Source organism: Pseudomyrmex gracilis, unplaced genomic scaffold (assembly GCF_002006095.1).
Source record: "Pseudomyrmex gracilis isolate BER0280 unplaced genomic scaffold, ASM200609v1 scaffold_164, whole genome shotgun sequence".
NCBI lineage: Eukaryota > Metazoa > Arthropoda > Insecta > Hymenoptera > Formicidae > Pseudomyrmex > Pseudomyrmex gracilis.
In genome coordinates, this window is record NW_018020748.1 from 63,118 (window position 1) to 83,401 (window position 20,284).

The following is a 20,284-nucleotide window of genomic DNA, read 5'->3' on the forward strand; positions in this document are numbered from 1 at the left end:
GGACATGGGGTTTGATCGAACTGAACATGCAGACTACACGGAGCTAGTTCGCAAGTTGTACACGTCGCGCGGTGCTCGAAAACAAAAATGTATAATCGTAGTCGTTTTCTCAGACATCTGTGTGACACATGTCCGTAAGAAACGCGCAGAGAAGTCGAAAAAAAATTTGTTTGATTCTTATTTTTCTTTAATATTTCATTTTTCAGTGAAAGTATAATTTTGGGTGCCACAGCGATAAACGAGATAAAGTTTATTACAAAATGCCGCGAATTATGATAAAAGGCGGTGTGTGGCGGAACACGGAGGTGGGTGTTAAAAAAGAAAATACAAATTTTCTAACCTGAAAAAAACAATCGGCGATTTGTGTGGTATTGTCATCATCAAATGACAAAAAACCAAATTTTTGTTTTTAGGATGAAATTCTGAAAGCAGCGGTAATGAAATATGGGAAAAATCAATGGAGTCGTATAGCTTCTCTACTGCACAGAAAATCGGCCAAGCAGTGCAAAGCCCGTTGGTTCGAATGGTTGGATCCTAGTATAAAGAAAACCGAGTGGAGTAGAGAAGAGGATGAAAAATTGCTACATCTTGCGAAGTTAATGCCCACCCAGTGGCGAACAATCGCACCCATTATTGGCAGAACGGCCGCTCAGTGCTTGGAGAGATATGAGTATTTACTGTAAGCAATGTTTCATTTGTAGAGATTTGAATATTTTATCATTGTTATTTAAAATACGTAATCTGTGGATTGTATCGTACAATTAATTTATCTAGTGACCAGGCACAGAAAAAGGAGGAAGGAGATGATGCGGTTGATGATCCTCGTAAACTTAAACCTGGCGAAATTGATCCCAATCCGGAGACAAAACCGGCAAGACCTGATCCCAAAGATATGGACGAAGATGGTACAATTAGACTGCTTATTGTTAAATACAGCAGAGATAATTGATACGTTAGATTAGGTGCAGTAAAGCAAGTACATGTTTTATGGCGAAAAAAAAAGATGTATAATTTTTTTTGCAGAATTGGAAATGTTGTCTGAAGCGCGTGCTAGACTTGCCAATACACAGGGCAAGAAGGCGAAACGCAAAGCGCGTGAGAAACAGTTGGAAGAGGCAAGAAGACTAGCGGCTCTGCAGAAACGACGGGAATTGAGAGCCGCTGGAATTACCGTGTCTCAGAAGAACAAACGTAAACGCGGCGTGAATTATAACACGGAAATACCGTTTGAGAAACGGCCTGCGTCCGGTTTCTACGATACTTCCAATGAACACGTTGATCCTCTAGCCATTGACTTTTCTCGAATGAGACAACAGCACTTAGATGGCGAGCTTCGGCAAGAGAAGGAGGAAATGGAACGTAAGAAAGACAAACAGAAGTTGAAGCAACGCAAGGAAAATGATATACCCATAGGTATGCTCAACAACGAAGAGCCCGTGAAGAAAAGAAGCAAACTGGTCTTGCCAGAACCGCAAATATCTGATCAGGAACTGGAGCAAGTTGTAAAACTTGGTAGAGCTTCGGAAGTATGTTCTTCATTCTTAATATGTTTTATAAGTTTTACAAAAAATCACAACATCAATACTTATTGCACATCCGTCTGATGTTAAAGGTTGCGCGAGAAGTCGCTACCGAGAGCGGCATCACATTGTCCGACAGTTTGCTGGCCGACTATTCTTTGCCTACGAATGCGGCGGTAACACCTCGTACACCAGCCACTACGGACAGAATATTGTTAGAAGCTCAAAATGTCATGGCTCTCACGCACGTAGACACTCCGTTAAAGGGTTGGAATATAATAATTTTAGTTTTTTTTTCTTTTTTAATAAACCGTCAAATCAAATTTGCGAAAAATATCGGACTACTGAATTTGTCTCACAGGTGGGGCAAACACTCCGTTGAATAATCCGGACTTTACTGGCGTTGTGCCTCCGAACAATGTCGTCGCAACACCGAATACGGTTCTGGCAACGCCGTTTCGTTCGCAACGCAGTGACGGAACGCCCATGAATTCGTTCAACACGCCGGGCGGAGCGTCGGTGCGAACGCAAAACGGCGTTTTGGCGGCAACCCCCGTTCGCGACAAGCTGAATATAAATCCAGACGAGAGCGCGGACGGATCGGAAACTCCTCTCGTACAGAACTCGCAAGGAAAGAGCACTTTACGCGCGGCGTTGAGTTCCCTTCCGGCGCCGTGTAACGATTACGAGATAGACATCGGCGACGCTGAGACGAACGAGGAAGCTCCCGCACCCGCAACGGATATAATCGAGGACCAGGCGGACGTCGATGCGAGACAGCAACAAGAAATATTGGAACAAAGTAAATTCGTGAAATAGTTTTCTTTAGAGATACAATAAATAATTTTGTTTTTTTTTATATCTCAATGTGAGATCAGTATCGAGCAAATAAGATGGAGTTGTGAAATATTAAAAGTTCAATTAATAATTAACACAGTATTTAATACGACAACGTTTCGACATTCACAGATGTCGTCTTCAGTCGTAATGTACAAATTATAATATTAAATTAAAGTTGTCATGGTGTAGATACCTCGCGCAGAAGTTGTTATTGTCGTCACAATGTAAAATAAAACTAAAAAGTTGAAGTAATAAATACACGCACAGACAGAAATTCTCATAAAGTAACTCACAATAAATATAAAAATTTGTATTTGTTTTAGGAAAGAAAGAATTAGCACGTAGGTCGCAAGTAATACAGAGGGATTTGCCTCGACCTGCGGATATAAATATGAATATTTTGAGACCTTACATGGACGCGCCACTGACCGACTTGCAGAGAGTAATAACACTTAAAATATTCTCATAATTTCTTTCTATTTTAATATAAAGTCTACTTGTCTACGCTGCTTTCCGTGAATTTATTTTTAGGCAGAAGAATTGATAAAGAGAGAAATGATCACAATGTTGCATTACGACGCGTTACAAAATCCAACACAGCCGGTACAGACTCGAAAGGGCGCTGCGACGTCGTTGGCTCAGGCTCAAGCTTATCTGGACCAACACCCCTACGATGTTTTTGAAGAAAACGACCTTTCCGATGTAAATATAAAACGTGCATTGTAAAATTCTTTTTCGCATTTCTGCATTATTAGTACATTGATATATTGTTATACTGGTCGTAGGCTAAGAAAATGTTGACTGACGAAATGGCAGTTGTGAAAGAAGGAATGGCGCACGGCGATTTGAGCTTGGACGCGTATACCACCGTGTGGGAGGAATGCCTGTTGGAGTTTCTGTATCTTGAAACTCAGAAACGATACACTCGCGCGACACTGGCCTCGAAAAAGGACAGAATCGAAGCGCGCGAGAGGAAGTTGGAGGAAAATCGTATGCACATGACGGGCGAGGCTAAACGCGCGGCGAAAATGGAAAAGAAGTTGAAAATACTCACCGGAGGTTATCAGGTAAACGAGAGATAATCGAAATTTGATATAACGTTTGGATGAAAAATTATTCAATAGAAATTTGTGAGGAAAAATAACAAATTGGCACTTTTTTAATTTACTAAACAGACCAGAGCACAGGTGCTGACGAAACAGTTGCACGACTTGGGGGAGCAGATAGAGCAAGCGCATCTTGAATTGTCTACGTTTAAGTTCTTGCAAACGCAAGAAGAGGCGGCGGTTCCGAGAAGAATAAACGCGCTTATGGAAGACGTGAACAGACAGACCGAGCGAGAACGTTCTCTGCAGGTGCGATACGCTCAGTTGCAAGATCAACTGCAGGACCTGCTACATCAGTGTCGACTGAACGACATGCCGTCTTAGGAACACGATGTTAGTGCTTGTGTTCTGAAGTAATACAGTACCAGCGCTGCTGTATAGCATATCAAGTGCTGCAGACTAAACTGTAACATGTATAGCTCGTAAAGTTTCGTAAGTTCTAAGATTTATACGTTTCCTCTTCCTTCCCCCACAAGATAGTTAAACGTACTTTCGTGTACGTTTGTGCGCGTACACAGGCCATACGTACAAGTAGTGTCCCGTTAAAGGTTGGTTGCTTCTCGCTGGTAGCCATATTGCTTTTATGATGTCAGAAGTGAGAAACGGCATGTGGTGTGCGATTCTTGTTGCGATATAGAATCAAAAGCTCTCAGCGCGGTAGCAGATTTTTCTGCCGCAGTGGGAATAGAGACTATTCTTGAACCGAATGAATGTTCTTCTTAACGGGGAACTGCTGTACTGTACATTAATGTCTTTCAAAGAGGAAGTAAATAAGGGCTTCCCTTTCCGCGACGACAACCTTACATTCGTTCGGAAGACGTTAATGCATCTCCCGAATGTGTACAAGCACAGGTATAAATAATTTTTACTCCCCAAAAACTGATGTGAAAATGCTATAATGTATAATTATTGAATTTTTAGTCCTCACACAATAACTGTAGGTGTTTATTAGTGATGATTATGACTTATTTAAATGTTACGTATATCATAATAATTATTGTATTGAGAATTTTCTCGCAATCTATGTTTGAAACTTCTGACGAGGAGGTAAGACAGAAAAATGACAAAAATTGTTCTCTTTGTAAAAGAAAAAAAACATGTAAAAAAAATTATTGCAGTAAAATACAGTTCCTTATGACATGCAAAAAACAAATGTAAATATTTAATTTATTTTTAGTTCCGAGTTTTTGCTTAACGAGAAAAAAACTGAACTCAAGATGGTGTTTACCGACTGGTCGAGTCGGAAAGTCAACGAGGTGATCGATATAGTAGCGTCGCGCGCCCTCACAGACATATTGCTCTCTGGAGGAGAGATGCGTTGTTACATAACTCCGACAAAATGGCCTAATCGATATAACTCCTTCCACCAGATAAGTTCCCTTCCTTCATAATCTCATTTGTCACTTGCATATTAATAATAATCATATTTTACGAGTTACTGACAAATTTGTAAGTTTGTAATTTTTTAAATAATCTTTTAATTTTCATGTTATTTTGTCTCAGATTTGTAGAATGTCAACGAGTGTCACGAAACCCACGTATATTCATTTTGCATTGGCCATTATCTCTCCTTTCTCTCTTCCTCTCTCCCACCAATCTGTAAGTATATTGTGAAAAAGCAGGAACGCCGCCGCTAGCATGTCGCTGATAAATAACGTTGGCTGGCTGCCGAAAGGCAGATGTTAACGTAGTCGTCAGCCAACCTAATCCCGTATTGTCGATTGGCCGGCGTTAGGCGACCGGTAACTCGTCGCCGAATCAGCGTCGCCGATAGGTCTGGCGCCGCCCACCATCCCTCCGCGCCGTCGTGGGTGGAGTCGACCAATGACACAGTGGTAACGACCGTCTGACAACGTGGCTACGGGAGCCGCCCCCGTTGCCGATGGCTAACTAGCGCTACTCCGCTATAGTTGAGGCAGCCACTCGGCCAGCAAGTCCCCGGGACGCGAGTCTAGTCGCTAGCTCGCTGGGATTCCCCACTCTGTCTCTCCAACAACCCTTTTCCATTCCCCTCTTCGAAGCCACCGATGATGTGCCAACTACGGCGGCGGCGGCGGCGGCGGCAGAGGTGAAGAAGAGGTGTTACGCCGCGGATTCGCGTGACGTAACTCCAGTATACGCCATCGCCGTGGCCTCCTCACCGCGACTCGCGGTCGTTTAGGGATTGGCATCGGTGTGTTGGTTCGCACTAGGCAATCAACCACCCAGACCATCCACCTATACTACCTACGTACCTACCTATCTACCTACCTATCTACCTTCCTACCCTTTTCCCACCCCTCGATGCTTCCATATACTCTGACTCAACCCCCCTTGCGGACCCACCGCCGAACCATGTCGACCATATCGGGGAACGACCCATGATTCTCCGTGATGTGGCTGTGGACAGGAGAGATAGCTGCTCTGGCAGCCAGTCGGGCAACAACCTCTATATGCGCATATACACCGATAGACGTCCACACGTATAACAAACCCCTCGTACACACGTACACGCGGTACATGTACACGCAGCCACGGACACCAGTGCACGAGTACGCCCTTCCCGACGAGAGGGAGATGAGTAGGTATGCCGAGGCTCCGAAGCCACCCCGTCACGGAGAATGCTTCGGGACTTTGTGCGACCATCTCGGCGCCGTGTCGGGACCACGTCGGACTGGGCTATACGTCATTCTCTGGCGATGTTCGACTTTTGAGTAGCTGCGGAGGAGATGGGCACAGGTCAGTCTCTTAAGACTCTTGCCGCCTCCCCCCTTTCTCGCTTTTATATTAGTTTTGCACACACGTGGCGAATGGTAAAAAGTTTTAAAGCTACAAGTGCAATCATATGTTAAGCGACTTTGCGGTGTGCGACGTGACAGTGATTTGAACGATGCTTTTTTTTTTTTTTTTTTTTTCGAAATTTAGTGTTAAATCCTTTCTATCTTCGCGGACGCAGGATCGAGAGATAATCAACGGTGTTGTCAGATGTTTTCACCATTTTTTCGTGTTGGAATCGCGCGACTTAGTTTAAAAAAAAAAAAAAAAAATGTGCCAAATCGATTAGTGATCAAAAACGTTTCAAGTATCAATCTGTTCGTAGATAATTAGTGATTGTTTAGAATTTGACACATTTTTTTGTGTGACCTTTTATTTGAGCAGCATTCGCAAACAATGATTGCCGGTGAATTAAATTTGTCGATGAATCGCGACTTTTTAAACTCGACAAATTATGAGTAACGATTTAAATACTCGAGTAAACGATGTTAAAAATCATTTCAATTATATTATTAACATGTGTGCACGTGAAAGACATGCATGTGAGACTTTTTAAAAAAATATTTTTGTGCGTCAAAGAGATGCGTTAAAAATATATATGTTAGAATAATTACAATAGTTTTATCGCTTATACATGTGACGAAAGAAAAAATCAACAAATTTTTGATTTTTAACTTTTATTAACAAAATCACAAAGATTGTAAGAGAGAAAACTCTAAAGTTGTAAATAATACGATCGAATAAAAATTTTTTTCGACATTAATAAAATGTCACATGTATGCGATAAAACTCTGCGCACCAACACAACCGTCCGATTTTTATCGATCTTTTTTTTTTTTTCAAAGTAAGCGAAGCCAAATCACGTTCACGAGAGTGGCAAGAAATATATAAGTAGTAAAGACGTAATTGACGATTTTTGTCACACAAATGTTCAACTTTCTCCAAATATGTAATTTACATATGATGAATATTAAACGACACATATGGGACAACGAAGTTCTGACGACGACGACGAAGAAGAAGAAGAAGGTTCCACAGACACGACTGAGGCGGTAATCTGTTGGGGTTGAAACAACCCAGGTTGATCGGGTTAGGTTTGGTCGGGTGTGAGACGGCGAAGGCGGTTGATTCCCCAAGCCGGGGAAGGAAGGCTTTGGTTGGCTTAGGCACGGCCGTGTTTTTCTTGCCGCGGATCATTAGGACGATTAGGGTTCCTACGAAAAGGGGGAAACAGATTAGCGCGCCGGTGATCTTGCGGCCCGTTCGCTTCCTTGAACGGTTTTTCGCGAGAAACCGAGTTTCTTTTAAACGCTCTCTTCCTTCCTTCCGATAATTTGTTAATAGAATGTCAACGATATACTGCTACTCGCAACACATTTGTTTCAGGAGACAGACTACTTGATATACTGTGTGATGTATGCGGTGACCGTAGTTCCGGAAAACACTACGGCATCTACAGTTGCGACGGTAATTATTACATTGTCGTGATCATTTTTTTTTGTTTTTGCGTAAAACTAGAGCTTGTGAACTCTCACAGACTAAAAAACTTCTTCTCTGTCTGAGTGATTTTGACTTTAAAATTTTCAAAAACTGCAAAGTTTATTTTTTTAAAACCGAAAGAAGCCACTGAATTGTTAGTAACAAATTGTAATTTTTTTCGGCTTGTAAATTTTGCATTTTTTAAAATTTTTTTAGATGTAGTTGTTGTACATTTTATGTGTCTCGCCTAGGTTGTTCGGGATTTTTCAAACGAAGTATACACAGCAATCGGGAGTACATCTGTAAGGCTCAAGGTGCCAAGAAAGGACGTTGCCCAATTGACAAGACTCACAGAAATCAATGCCGTGCTTGTCGTCTTGCTAAGTGTTTCGAAGCTAACATGAACAAGGACGGTAAGTCGATAAAATTTAACATTTTTCTTCTGTCGTCGAGAAAAAACCGAAGCTGTAGTTAACATCTCTCCCAATGATCGGCACTTATTGATCTCTTTCCAGTTGCCAATATTTTTGTCTACGGTTACTGTTTGCTTGACATCATACGTATGATTAATTTGTTTTATTTCATATATGGCGCCATTATATTTTAAAGGTCTTCGGTCGGTAGGTCTTTAAAGTGTCAATCATTGGGTCTAAAGTGCCAATCATTGGTTGATTTTTTACTTTATGTGTGTGATCGTTTAACTGTCATCACACCTGTTCTCTTTCCACTCCCAAGAATTTGATCAGATATTTGACATTAACACGATATAATTTTTATTATTAACAAATTGGCGGATTTATGTTCTTATAATTAGTTCTATATAATTTATAGTTGAAAAAAGTGTTTATTTAAACTTTATGTTGTAACGTTTTAGTATTTAAATAATATTGTAACGTTTGTTTATAGTTTTGAACGTTTCGCCGCGTGTTTCGCGTACGTGTCTTCATGATGGAAATTTAGTTAAATTTCCGACACGTACTTTTTGCGTCATATCTTCTGCAATACACAAAGATTTTGCGAGATTTGTTTAGCATGCTTTTTAAAAAAAAAAACAAACTGTATATTTTAATTACGCGCAAAAGATTATCGAAAAAAAAAATGATTGCGATTGCGAAATGTCCGCGGCGTTTCTTCGATTTCCTCGAGTGTTTTCGCGTGTAAACCGACGAAGAAATCGACTGTATAACCGCCGGTCAACCGGACCGACCTTCCTAAATAAACCGTCCACGGGACCACACTAGAACAGTGACCGAATAGTTCACGCGTTATCGGCACTCCTTATACCCACATAGAAGCTGAAATGATTTGAATCCAAGAAAGTGAAACTAAAATATCACTTCGTGAGAACACGCGAAGAACACTTCACGTGTTAATTTATTACACTTCAGGTTGGATGTATTACTTTTTGTTGTACACAATAATTACCCGGAGAACCCGAAAACGCGTGGGGTCTTTCCGTGTGAAGGTGTCACACAACAGATACGCAATGTCACGCGACGTCGCAATTTCCCGTGACGTCTCATTTGATTGCGTTTCTTTAACGTATCCGATCAAGCGTTTGCGTCGCTCAACTTCTATTCGTTCGAGCGCAAAATTCTACTTGATCTTCTTTTAATTTACTTTCGATAAGTGATCAAACACACACACACACACACATACATACACAAGATTCACGTTATTCTCACTTGGAGCGTTTGATTAATGATGAAAGAAAAGTTGAAAGAAATTATTCTTCTCTATTTGCTAACTAAACCGAAAAAGGAAGGAGAGATATCATTAATACAGAGAGGATATAACAGTCTCTTATTAGATTTTCGCGTTCATCGCGGTTTAACGAGAGAGGATATTTGGAAAATAAGCGGAGCTTGATCTTTCTCGCATGAGAGTTACACGGCATCGGGGGGCTAGGTGTAGTACACGGGTCGATGTTCCTCGCCATCGACGACGATATAACATCGGTGGAGGCTCGTTTTCTGGGACGCTAAGCGGGGGCTGGGATTCTCTGTGCGGAGGTGGAGAGAGAGAGAGAGAGAGAGAGAAAGATATAGCGACGAGGTGGAAAGAGAAAAGGTGGATGGGTTGAGTGAGCATGGCAGTGAGAGAGAAAGAGAGAGAGAGAGAGAGAAAGGGGAGGAGGAGGAAGAGGAGGAGGATAGGAGGGGCGAAGCGGATGATACGAGACCGCTTGGCAGGGATGAGGGTGCTCAGGGTGTCGGGGGTGTTTAATGCAGGACGGGTGCTCTGGTTCCCAGCGGTTGTCGAGGCTGCAGACGCGAGTAAGAGAGGAGATTCAATTAGTGGCAGAGCTTCCTAACGTTAAGGAGAGTCCACACGAGGGGGGGAGGAGGTTGAAACACACCCGGGGTTGCCTCTCTGCCTTACACTCTACCCCTTCACGAAGTCCGCCTTCCTTTTGCCCTTCTCCCCGCCGCCACTTTCTCGCGAGAACACACTCGTATATACGTTAACGTGTCACCTATACGTTATTCTCTCCCACGTCTCGAAATTGCTCGTACTTTGTTGGCGGAGTTAATTAGACGTCGTGATTAATTGCCAACGGTATATAGTCGGCGTCAGAGTTACGTTTTTGCTTCTCTGAAACAACTTACGGATTTTTCTGCACAGAGTCAAGAAATATATCTCGAGTATGTTTATGAGATTTTATATCAAATTAAAAAGCATCGGTAAAGTAATGATTAATTTCAATCAAAGTAATTATCTCTTTTTTTTTTATACAAATAAAATAAAATTTATAAATTCGTAACTTCACGTGAGAAGAACAAAAATTAAATACGACAAAATTTGTTTGATAATCGGACTTGTGTGAAACGCACGTGACGAAGATAAATTCGTTGTGAAAAGCCCATAAGAAAAGTAGGTGACCAGTCGAGGGAGGTACGACGCTATGTATTATGTACGTGATACCCGGCGCATCGCGAAAGCGCCGTGACGCCGCAGGCGCGCAATCATCCGCTCGCTGACAACCCCCGAAACCTCTGACGCCCCCCTTCGCTCACACCCCCGTAACGTAATCGACGCGCGCTTTCCCTCTTTTCGCGGAAAATTCGTTTCACCGCCCGCGATATTATCCCCGTCTGTGTATTGGCGCGCCGCACCGCATCGCGACGACCGGCAAAATGCCGGGACCTTCTCTCTCTTCTTCTTTCCCCCGACACGGTGCGATATTCTCAATGTATATATGTATATATATATATATATATGTATATATACAGGACTTATGTACATCTGTATTACGCAAAATATGGCGTTAAACGACGTCGGAAGATTACCGGAGTGGCTTACCGAGTGACGAATTTGTAACTCTCGGTGATCTTCTTAGCGAGCGAAGAACGGACGCGTTTTGCGGAAGGAAATAATAATAATAATAATAATAATCCTCTCGCGGAGTTACATTCGATTTTAACGTGCGAATAATATTGTTTGTTTGTTCGCTCGCAATTTGATTCTTCTTCGATTCTTTTACAGATTTTCGTTGAAAAGTTAGTTGAGATGTGAAAAAGCGCGCGCGCGACACGGTAGTCTAGCCGCTTTCGAAATTTTCCCGAAACGTTTCCGCGACTTTTCCCAGATCCCACGGGGCACGGTCAACATCATTTCCAGTGTACACACATTCGGATCCACCAACACTCTTAGATCTGCAAACTTCGCCCCCGTTTTCATGCCCAATCAATCGCGGTCCGCTGCTACCTCAAACTTTAAATCTCTTTTGTTTCCGTTCATAATTCAAACAAGCACCCTTTTCCCGAGAGCATCAAGTACTTTAAACTGGAATTAAATCGAGGCGCTTCTCGCAGCCGAGACATTTGCCCCCTTTCGCCAGATATGCCGATCGGAATTGTTCGAGCATTTTACGCTTTCTCTCTTTCTCTCTCTCTCTCTCTCTCTTTCTCTATTTTCGTTTTCAAAATACAAAAGTTTAATTACATCGTCGCGACGAAACAGATAAAGAGATTTGTGTTACGCTACTATTTTATTTATCATCTTGTTCCTCGGATTCGATCATTCAAGAAAGTATCGCAATACTTTCGCGCGAAGACGTCGAGCAGATTTTCATTTGCTGAGAATCCACCTTTCTCCGTTCGCTCCAGGAGTTTAACGAGCGCGGTTCAAAATTTGCGGGAATCTATTCTCAAAAAAAAAAAATTGTTGAGATTTTCCGCAAATGTTTTCGGCCGGTCCTAGACCGGCCGGGAGGAGGGGACGTGGGTAGGGGTCGGAGGATAGTGACAGCACACACAGGGGAAGTTGCGTGGGAATGGACGGCTGGCGACGCAACGAAGCGAGGCGTGCCGTACACGCGACGGGCAGCATCAATCCATCCACATAAACGGTAAACGGGCCTACAACAGAGAGAGCGCGGTAGGCGCCGTAAATACCATCTCTCGCCGCGGACGTTTCTCGAAAGAAAACGTGTCTGTTATGCGGATGTTCGCGAAAATCGAGAAATTGTTTCCGACGAGAGAAATCAGACTGGAGGAAGAAAAACCCTGAGAATATGTGTTTTTAACATGCTCGAGAAACTCACAGACGTTTTTTACATAAATAATCTAAAATAAAAAAAAAAAAAAAACGAAAAGCGTGAAGGGTGTCAGCAGTGATGTTTTTTTTTTTTTTTTACATTTAAATCGCACAGAAAAATTTACAATAACAATATTGTTATTTCGCGCGTGCGGTTTTCAGAATTTGTTTGTTTCGGAGAGAGATTAGATGAGCAAAAATGTGCTAGGATGGAAAATTTGCGACATTCGTTCGTACGTACGTACGCGAGAGTGAAGATAGAAGGAAAAAGAGCGTGACAGAGAAGGAGAAGAACGATGGAGAAACGCGAGCGCGCGTCCTCCCTCGCGTGATACGAGCGCGATGTGTGCGGACGAAACGGGTCGTTGCGCTAAGCCGGGCTTTGATCGTCACCTGTCATCATACCAACACGCCCCGAGGAGAGAACTGCAGCGACCCTCTCTCTCTCTCTCTCTCTCCCTTCCACACAATGTCGTCGTGTCTCGATCGTCTCCGCTTCAGATAAATGCGAGAATTACATCCGCGGGTTATCACGGGGCTATGATTTTCCTCTTCCCGCATATATATCGCGGACGATACCGGACGGTTCTCTCGAATCCGCGTACGCGCGCGCGAAAAGGAAATACGTTTTAACCACTTCTCTGTCGGGTGCTCTTTCGCGGATGAGCGACCGCAAAATGTCACATTCGCCGCCATATTATATATATATATGTTTAATCCTTTTCCACCTTTCCGCCTGAGTAAGAAGTACAAGTACGCTGCGGGAAAGTTTGCTTCCTTTTCGTCGCGGGGATAAAAAACGCGAATGGGCAGATTATAACATTTATACGTGATCGAGGAAGAGCGCGATTTAATCAAGCGCGTAATTGTGTTATTTTCATTGAAAATCAGCAAAGGAGACAGTGTGCATGTTTTAATTTTTTTATTACATCAAATAGATTCGTAACAACAAAACACACTCATCTGCGATAATTTATCTTCTACGAAGCTAAAATTGCAACAACAAAAATTAAAAAAACCGTAGTCGACCACAGGAGGGAAACAAAATGGCCGAGCGCGGTGGGTTCTGCTTCAAGTGCGCAGAATGCGTGCGCATAGTGTACGGAGTAGTGTGTGTATTTTCTTTTGCAAAAATATATAATTGTTTATATTATCGCGACACACGTTAAACGACGCGTCGCAAAATTATAAGAAACCACAATTATTATTCCAACACTGTGTGGATCTGGAATGAGCCCCCGCTGCCGCTTTGTGCATATACGCTGCTTCACGCGGTGCTGATCACGTTTCACGGAATTTTGATTTATAGGATTGGTCGAGGGAAAGCCTAAACTCTGAACAGAGAGAGAGAGAGAGAGAGAGAGAGAGAGAGAGAGTGTTACATACGGATTGCAGATGGTTTACACGTATGCAGATACACGTATGTACACTCATGACGACACGCATACGATTTTCCGGACAATAAAAGCGATCTGAGCGGAAAACGGATACTCTGTATATTCGGTAACGGACAATAGCCGTGTACAGGGTGCGATACGTTGATAACGCGTGTGAAAAAAAAAAAAAAAAAATAACTTGTACGACTCAGAGACGGGAAGTAGCAACAAAATGAAAATTGCTAGCTAGCTTTTTATCGAAATTGTTCGAAGTTGCGCGCGCGCGCGCGCGCAAAATATCGAACGACTCTCTCTGATTTTTCTCAATGATCAAACTTAAATTTAATCACACTTGCGCGTCATCTCTTTTATCCGAAGGAGAGAGAGGATGATAAGATGGTCTCGGCCCAAGAGAAAAATGGCGCACAAAATGCATCTACCTCTGTTCTAACTTTTTGTTAAATAAAAGATTTTAAGAATTGATGTTCAATTCAAAAACTCGCGTGTAAAAATTTACACGCGAACAAATATATATATATGCATATATATATATATATATACGCAGTTTTCCGCACAACATCCTGCGATCGGCTCGGATGACCGTATTATTTCTTAGTTTTTGTTAAATATAATTTTTGTGTATTATTATCGAGTAGATATTTGACCAAATATATTCTACTTTATAATCGTCGGTCTTCTTTCGCACGTGTAAAAGCTCCATCGATTCAAAATGATGATGTTTCTCAGGCTAAACTCTCGAAAGATCGATTATATCGCAAACTTCTTCAAGACAACTGTTGCTACTGTCCATCTTGGTTTACTCCTTTCTGTCCTTCCCCTTGGCGCGCGCGTATCTCCCAAGATCAAACAATGAAAATCTCTGAAGTGTTAACACGTGTATATTCGCGCGCGCGCGCGAATTCGACAGACACACACACACACACACGCACACGATGACGTTGACAATCGCCGGGACAATGCTGGTAGTGGTGCGCGTCGCGCGTCTGTGTATCAACCCCATTCACCGGGGGATTAGCCTTCGAGATCGCTGACTGCTGAAATGTTCACAGATCGGTTTACCGTTTAGGAGGATAGAGAGTGTGAGCCCCATGATCCGTATGAGCTCCATGGCCCGTGTGAGCACCGTGTGTGTCGCGCACACGTGCGCGTGTGTGTAATGCACTCTTAAAACGGAAACTTCCCTGTGCCGCGCTCCGCATCCATCGCGCGCGCGTGTGTGCGTGTGTGTGTGTGTTCACGCGTGCAGAGAAGGTGCCTTATACGCCTACGTCACTCCACTGTGGGAAATCCCATTGTGGACCACACGTGCCGGTCCCGAAAGTATTACGGCGGCCGTATGTTTATAGCTGCACGCGATAAGGTGACGTGCGTGTGTACGTGCGAACGAAAGGAAACGAAGAAACAAGAAAGAGAGATCGAGAGAGAGAGAGAGAGAAAGAATCGGAGAGAGCGGAGAATCGCGGAGATGAACAGTAGGGTGCGGTCCATTCCAGCGCATGCGATTCCTAATCCCCCGTCGTCGTGTCCATTTGCCGTTTGGATACGCGCGTATTCTCGAAAATCGTCCGCGAGCCGCTGACGCGTGAGAGAAATTCAAATGGTCGCCGACCGCGACTTTGATCTTCAGTTTCTCTTCGATGACTACAGAAAAATTCGAGTTCGAACGTATAGAAAAAAAAAAAAAGACTCACACCCTCCGTTTTTTCTGTCTCCTTTATTATTCAAAGTCTTGAAGTGCACCTTCGCGCCGGGGATTTGAACACTCCGCCATCCTCGCTGTCGTGCGCGGTAAAACTACAAAAAATTATATTGAACGGCTAACAAAATATATATAATCGCGATCGAATTTTCGCTCAGTCGATCTTCGCGAGATCGATTTAACCCGACCGCTCGTTTCCTCCTCTCGTCGAGGAGAAACCTTCCCTTAAACGCACACACTCGCACTTTTCGCCTCGCCGAGCCGTAAGCTGCTCTCAGAGCTACAAAGCTCTGTATTTGAGCAACGATGCGTGCGGGACGACAAAATGTTTCTCCGCGGAGCGATCAAGGTAAAAAGCGCTTTTCGTATATACGGGGGAAAAAAAAAAAAAAAAAAAGGACGAAGCTCAGTGGCAGCGAAAAACGGATCGTTTTTCATTTCTGATCCTCCGTCGGAGAGGGGAGGGCCGGAAATAAAAACCGTTGAAAAAAAAAATAATAATAATACGCATTTCGCGTTTAACGACGGAATGTCGAATAATAAAAATTAAAATACCGGAGGAGAGAGATTTAATTTCCGAGAGACGCGCAGAGACGCGGAAAAGTAATCTCGCACGCAACCGCGTGCGTGAAACATAAAGATCATTGTTTTCAAAGTAAACAAGTCTTTATCTCGAGCGCCTTTTTCGAGAGCGGAAAAAGGGATCGGGAACAATTACTCGTTGAAAATAATAATATTTGTACCTGTTACACGATGTATGTGCACGGCCAATCTACTCGATAAAGCAAACAGCCCCGAAGCAGATTTCGCGTCGCTTCTTTTTGCCACACGTGTGCGCGCACCGGCGTGTTGTCTTGTGAAAATCGTGTGGAAATAATATTGGTAAGATTTTTTTACAGACTGAAAAGTTTTGTTCCAGAGATCACAATCTCTTTCTCTCTCTCTCTCTCTCTCTCTCACTCTCTTTATGTGACAAAACATCGAGCTCGCGCGCAACATTGGGGTATTGTTTCACTTTGACGTGTCTTTCTAATCGCGCGCGAGTAGAAAAATTGGATTTCAGTTTTTAAACGCGTTCAGAGAAGAAAATTCTCTCCCGTTGCATCGTGGTGGCGAAGTAACCACTCTTCTCGGGGGCAATGCGTGATAAAGGGGAGATATTGCGACGCCAGTGCGAACGTGGGAATCCGCGGCTGCTATCCGCTCAGCCTCATTAATGATGATGTGCTTGCCACCCAGTTGCAGCTCCCACTTCGCCATCTCGCTCTATCAGTCTTCCTCCCCTTTGACATCCTCCTCTTTCACCCTCTCTCCCTCTCTGTCTGTCTCTCTCTCTCTCTCTCTCTTTCTCTCTCTCCCTTTCTCTTTCTGGGTTTGTAGCCACGCTCGAAAGATCGAGCTCTGTAGAAGCTGACGCCCGGCCAGCCACCACATCCGGTCTCTCTACACCACCCTCTTTCATCCGCGATTCAACCCCCTCTCTATTTCCCTCGACCTCTTGTTCGCTCCTCCCTTCCCCCCTCATCGGGTCACGGGACATACAGCTTTCGTACATCTCGAACGATCTACAACGCGCGTTATACCTCCTCCCCCCCTCTCTCACCCCCCGAATTCAATTCCGCGCAACCTGCGCCTACTTTTTCGCTCCCACCGTTAAGTCCATCGCCGATATTATTGATAGGCGGTTCTAGCTACGTACTTCCGAGCGAGTATATCACACGCGTAAGAGAATATGTTTTCGTTGTTTCTCGGATTGTGAGAGAGTTCGTTGCGGGGGATTTTGAAGTTGACGATAGAAAAGATTTCAAAAGCTTTTTCGAATCAGTTAAATGATCATAGTTTGGCAAATTTGTTAATTATAATAATAATTTAAATTCAATTTTGGATGCGCACATCTGCGCGCTACATTTGATATTTTGATATTTTCAAGAAGTGGACACAGAGAAAGAAACGTTTTTTTTTTTTGTCGAAAGAAACAACGCGAGGCGAAACAACAGAGGAGATAAAAAATAATAAATAAATATGTCGTAACTGGTGTTTAGCAGTGCAGCATGAGCGCGGACCGAGAAAACCGAAGCCCCACGCTATTATCTCGGAGAAGCAACATCAGCAACAATCGCAAATCGTTCCGCAATTGACTCCGCATTCTTCGGCCCCGGTGCACAATGATCGATTGAGACCTCCGTTAGCTCCTCCGTACGTTCTGTCGGCGCACAGGTGCGTAATGTTTGTTTAATTTCAAACAATCGTCTCGTTTAATCGTAAAGACGCGACAGTGCCGAATGAAATCAAACAATGGTAAGAAACAATCGATCCGATACACGCGTTCAGGTATCTAATAAAAAAAAATAAAAAAAAAAAAATACAATACACGCAACACGCACTGTGTGAAATCTCTGTTAAAACTCGAAGCGAGCGAAATTGATGTAAAAAGCAATACCGACTTTTCGTGAAGTAGTTTAAGGGTTATTACTGTAGAAGGTTAAGGTGTGACCAAAGATTCACGCCTTATCCACGACCGATGGCGCTGGTACAGAAACCGCCGGAGGAGTCCCCGTCCCCCGTGCCGCTGGTACTGCCGCACCCTCGCACGACCACAACCCTCTACCAGGCCGCCGCGACTGTCTCCCTAACGCCGCAGCCTCCCCTTCTTCAGATACTAATGTCCGCCGAGGAATGTCAGGTAAGTAATTCAGCTCAATTTGTGTCGCTCCCCTCGTATTCTCCTCCTCGTTTCGTTTTAACTTTAATAAACGATTACCACCCTCCTGAAAATTATGTGTATTTTTGTTTACTTCTGTTCCGGCTGTCAAAATGCGCGTAAAGAAAATAACGAGATATAATTTTACGAATACAAATGTTTCGATTGCATTTACATCTTCTCCCACTCTGTTTCTTTTTCTCAGACGATTTACATGACATATTTTAGATTTTATTAGAGATAGATGATCTTCAAACAAGAAATCTGTGCGATCTCTCTTGTCAGGCCAAAGAATGACTTGTTCACGCAAGTTTTGTTACATTTGTTTAAAAAAAAATTAAAAAAATAAAAAACTACGCGTGCGTTTTGTCGTCCGATTTGTTGAAACAGGAACTGGTTTGGAACGCGCGATTGCAACCCACGACGGAATATTCGATGGAACAGATGGAGACGGAAACGAGTCAGAGTCCGACGGGAACCGTGCAAAGCTTCAGTCCGACTTGGGAAATGTTGCAGGTAGCTCTATCTCTCCAAAACTTATAGCGAACACCTGTGTGTTTTCGATCAGAACGGTCTCTTCGATCCATTTTGCACGTACCGTTAACGACATGAACTGTTGATGATAACGCAGGAAACAACAGCCCGACTGTTGTTTATGGCTGTCAGATGGGTGCGATGCCTACCTCCCTTCCAAACGATATCGAAGGACGACCAGCTGTTGCTACTGGAACGATCCTGGACTCAGTTGTTTCTCCTGCACCTGGCGCAGTGGTCCGTTTCCTGGGACATCACCGCGCTTCTGGAAGACGAACAAGTGCGCGCTAGACTTCCCACAGACGATAATCCTACGAACCAAGAGCTCGTCCTTATTCAGGTTTATCTTCTTGTTCGTTTTTGAAAAAAAAATCGATCCGTTCGTACTTACTCCGTTAATTTTTTTCACGAAGTTTTTCTCGCGCGCGCGCGCGATTTGTGCTGTGCACGAATTAGAATTCGTTTCGAGCGATTTACATTTTGACGGAATTTTACGTTGGATTTGCAGGCGATCATATGTCGATTCAGGCAACTCTCTCCCGATTTCGGCGAGTGCGGTTGCATGAAGGCGGTGGCTCTGTTCACGCCAGGTAAAAGATAAAGAGAAACTTAAATTTAAAGTTTCGCACAGCAGACGCGCGGATTTACAGCGTGTATGTATTTTTCTTTGTAAATCGCAGAAACAGTAGGTCTGCACGCGGTCCAACCCATCGAGATACTGCAGGATCAGGCGCAGCGTATCTTGGTCGACTACACGAGGTCACGTTATCCGCAACAACCGGGTAGAATCGGAAGGCTGATGATTCTGGTCGGATATCTGCGATGCGTCTCTTCCAAGACGGTCGAGCGTTTGTTCTTTCACGAAACCATCGGGGAGATACCGATTTCGCGTTTGCTCGTCGATATGTACCAAATGGAGAAATATATCAATTAAAGATATCGCATACACACACACATACACACACACACGTCTTATCGTACACACTATAAATGTGCATTGAGACTAGAGAGAGAAGGAGTTCGCAGCTTTTTCGAAATCCCTCTGACTCTTTCACTCGTAGCAACGGCAGAATAAGAGGAAAAAATTAAGTTTTCAAAATCCAATTCAAGTTTTCGAAAGTAAAACGACAAAATTTCTCGCGCTTAATTTTTCTTCCCGCTTTTGTTTTACATTTACAAAATCGCGTAGAATAGCGTTGCTACTCCGCACATCAATTTTTCGATTGCTTAAAGTTTCCATTTCGACACTTTTGACACTGTTAAAGAGAATCATACTCTGTCCCTCTTAGGATATGATTTTTATAGAGAACTGTATACTTTATACACGCGAAAGAAGGATTTTTAGATTAGATTTACGTAACATTATGTTTGTTGAGTTGTTTTTTTTTTTAAATATTTATGAAAATATAGTTAAATATATTATGAGAATTTAGATAGCTTGTAACAAAAATAATTTTTAACGATAGGATATTTATTTCTATCATTGTGTTATATTTTTTAAATATTTTTACACACAGATACCCGAGAGGTAAGAAACTTTCGTGCGTTTTTGTTGCATATCCGAGTGTTTCACAAATTGTATTGGTATATAGATCATCAAACACTTATAGCGATAAGAAAGATGTTCACTCTGTGGTGTAACGTCCGATATAAATGTAAAATACATACATTTTGAAGATCCGTTTTTGCCATCCGTTCCTCGACTTATCGAACAA

At 43.0% G+C, this 20,284-nt stretch overlaps 2 protein-coding genes across 3 annotated transcripts; both read left to right on the forward strand.

Moving 5' to 3' along the window:
- Nucleotides 1-117: 117 nt before the first annotated feature.
- On the forward strand, nucleotides 118-4,625 carry LOC109857592 (cell division cycle 5-like protein). The gene is made up of 10 exons (XM_020434062.1): nucleotides 118-305; nucleotides 414-679; nucleotides 775-905; nucleotides 1,024-1,526; nucleotides 1,613-1,787; nucleotides 1,882-2,322; nucleotides 2,684-2,802; nucleotides 2,892-3,062; nucleotides 3,146-3,427; nucleotides 3,536-4,625. The coding sequence occupies exons 1-10, from the start codon at nucleotides 261-263 to the stop codon at nucleotides 3,788-3,790; spliced, it is 2,388 nt and encodes a 795-aa protein (XP_020289651.1). The 5' UTR covers nucleotides 118-260; the 3' UTR covers nucleotides 3,791-4,625.
- A 982-nt stretch (nucleotides 4,626-5,607) lies between these two features.
- Nucleotides 5,608-19,956, forward strand: LOC109857590 (nuclear receptor subfamily 2 group E member 1-like). Of its 2 annotated transcripts, none has more exons than XM_020434059.1 (9): nucleotides 5,608-6,184; nucleotides 7,607-7,687; nucleotides 7,951-8,112; nucleotides 17,377-17,551; nucleotides 17,813-18,017; nucleotides 18,426-18,551; nucleotides 18,667-18,909; nucleotides 19,078-19,159; nucleotides 19,250-19,956. In XM_020434059.1, exons 1-9 carry the CDS (start codon nucleotides 6,175-6,177, stop codon nucleotides 19,501-19,503), a joined length of 1,338 nt encoding a protein of 445 aa, XP_020289648.1. In that variant the 5' UTR covers nucleotides 5,608-6,174; the 3' UTR covers nucleotides 19,504-19,956. The 2 variants fall into 2 exon arrangements, with proteins under 2 accessions (XP_020289648.1, XP_020289649.1); XM_020434060.1 differs by having other exon boundaries at nucleotides 17,380-17,551.
- The last annotated feature ends 328 nt before the right edge of the window (nucleotides 19,957-20,284 follow it).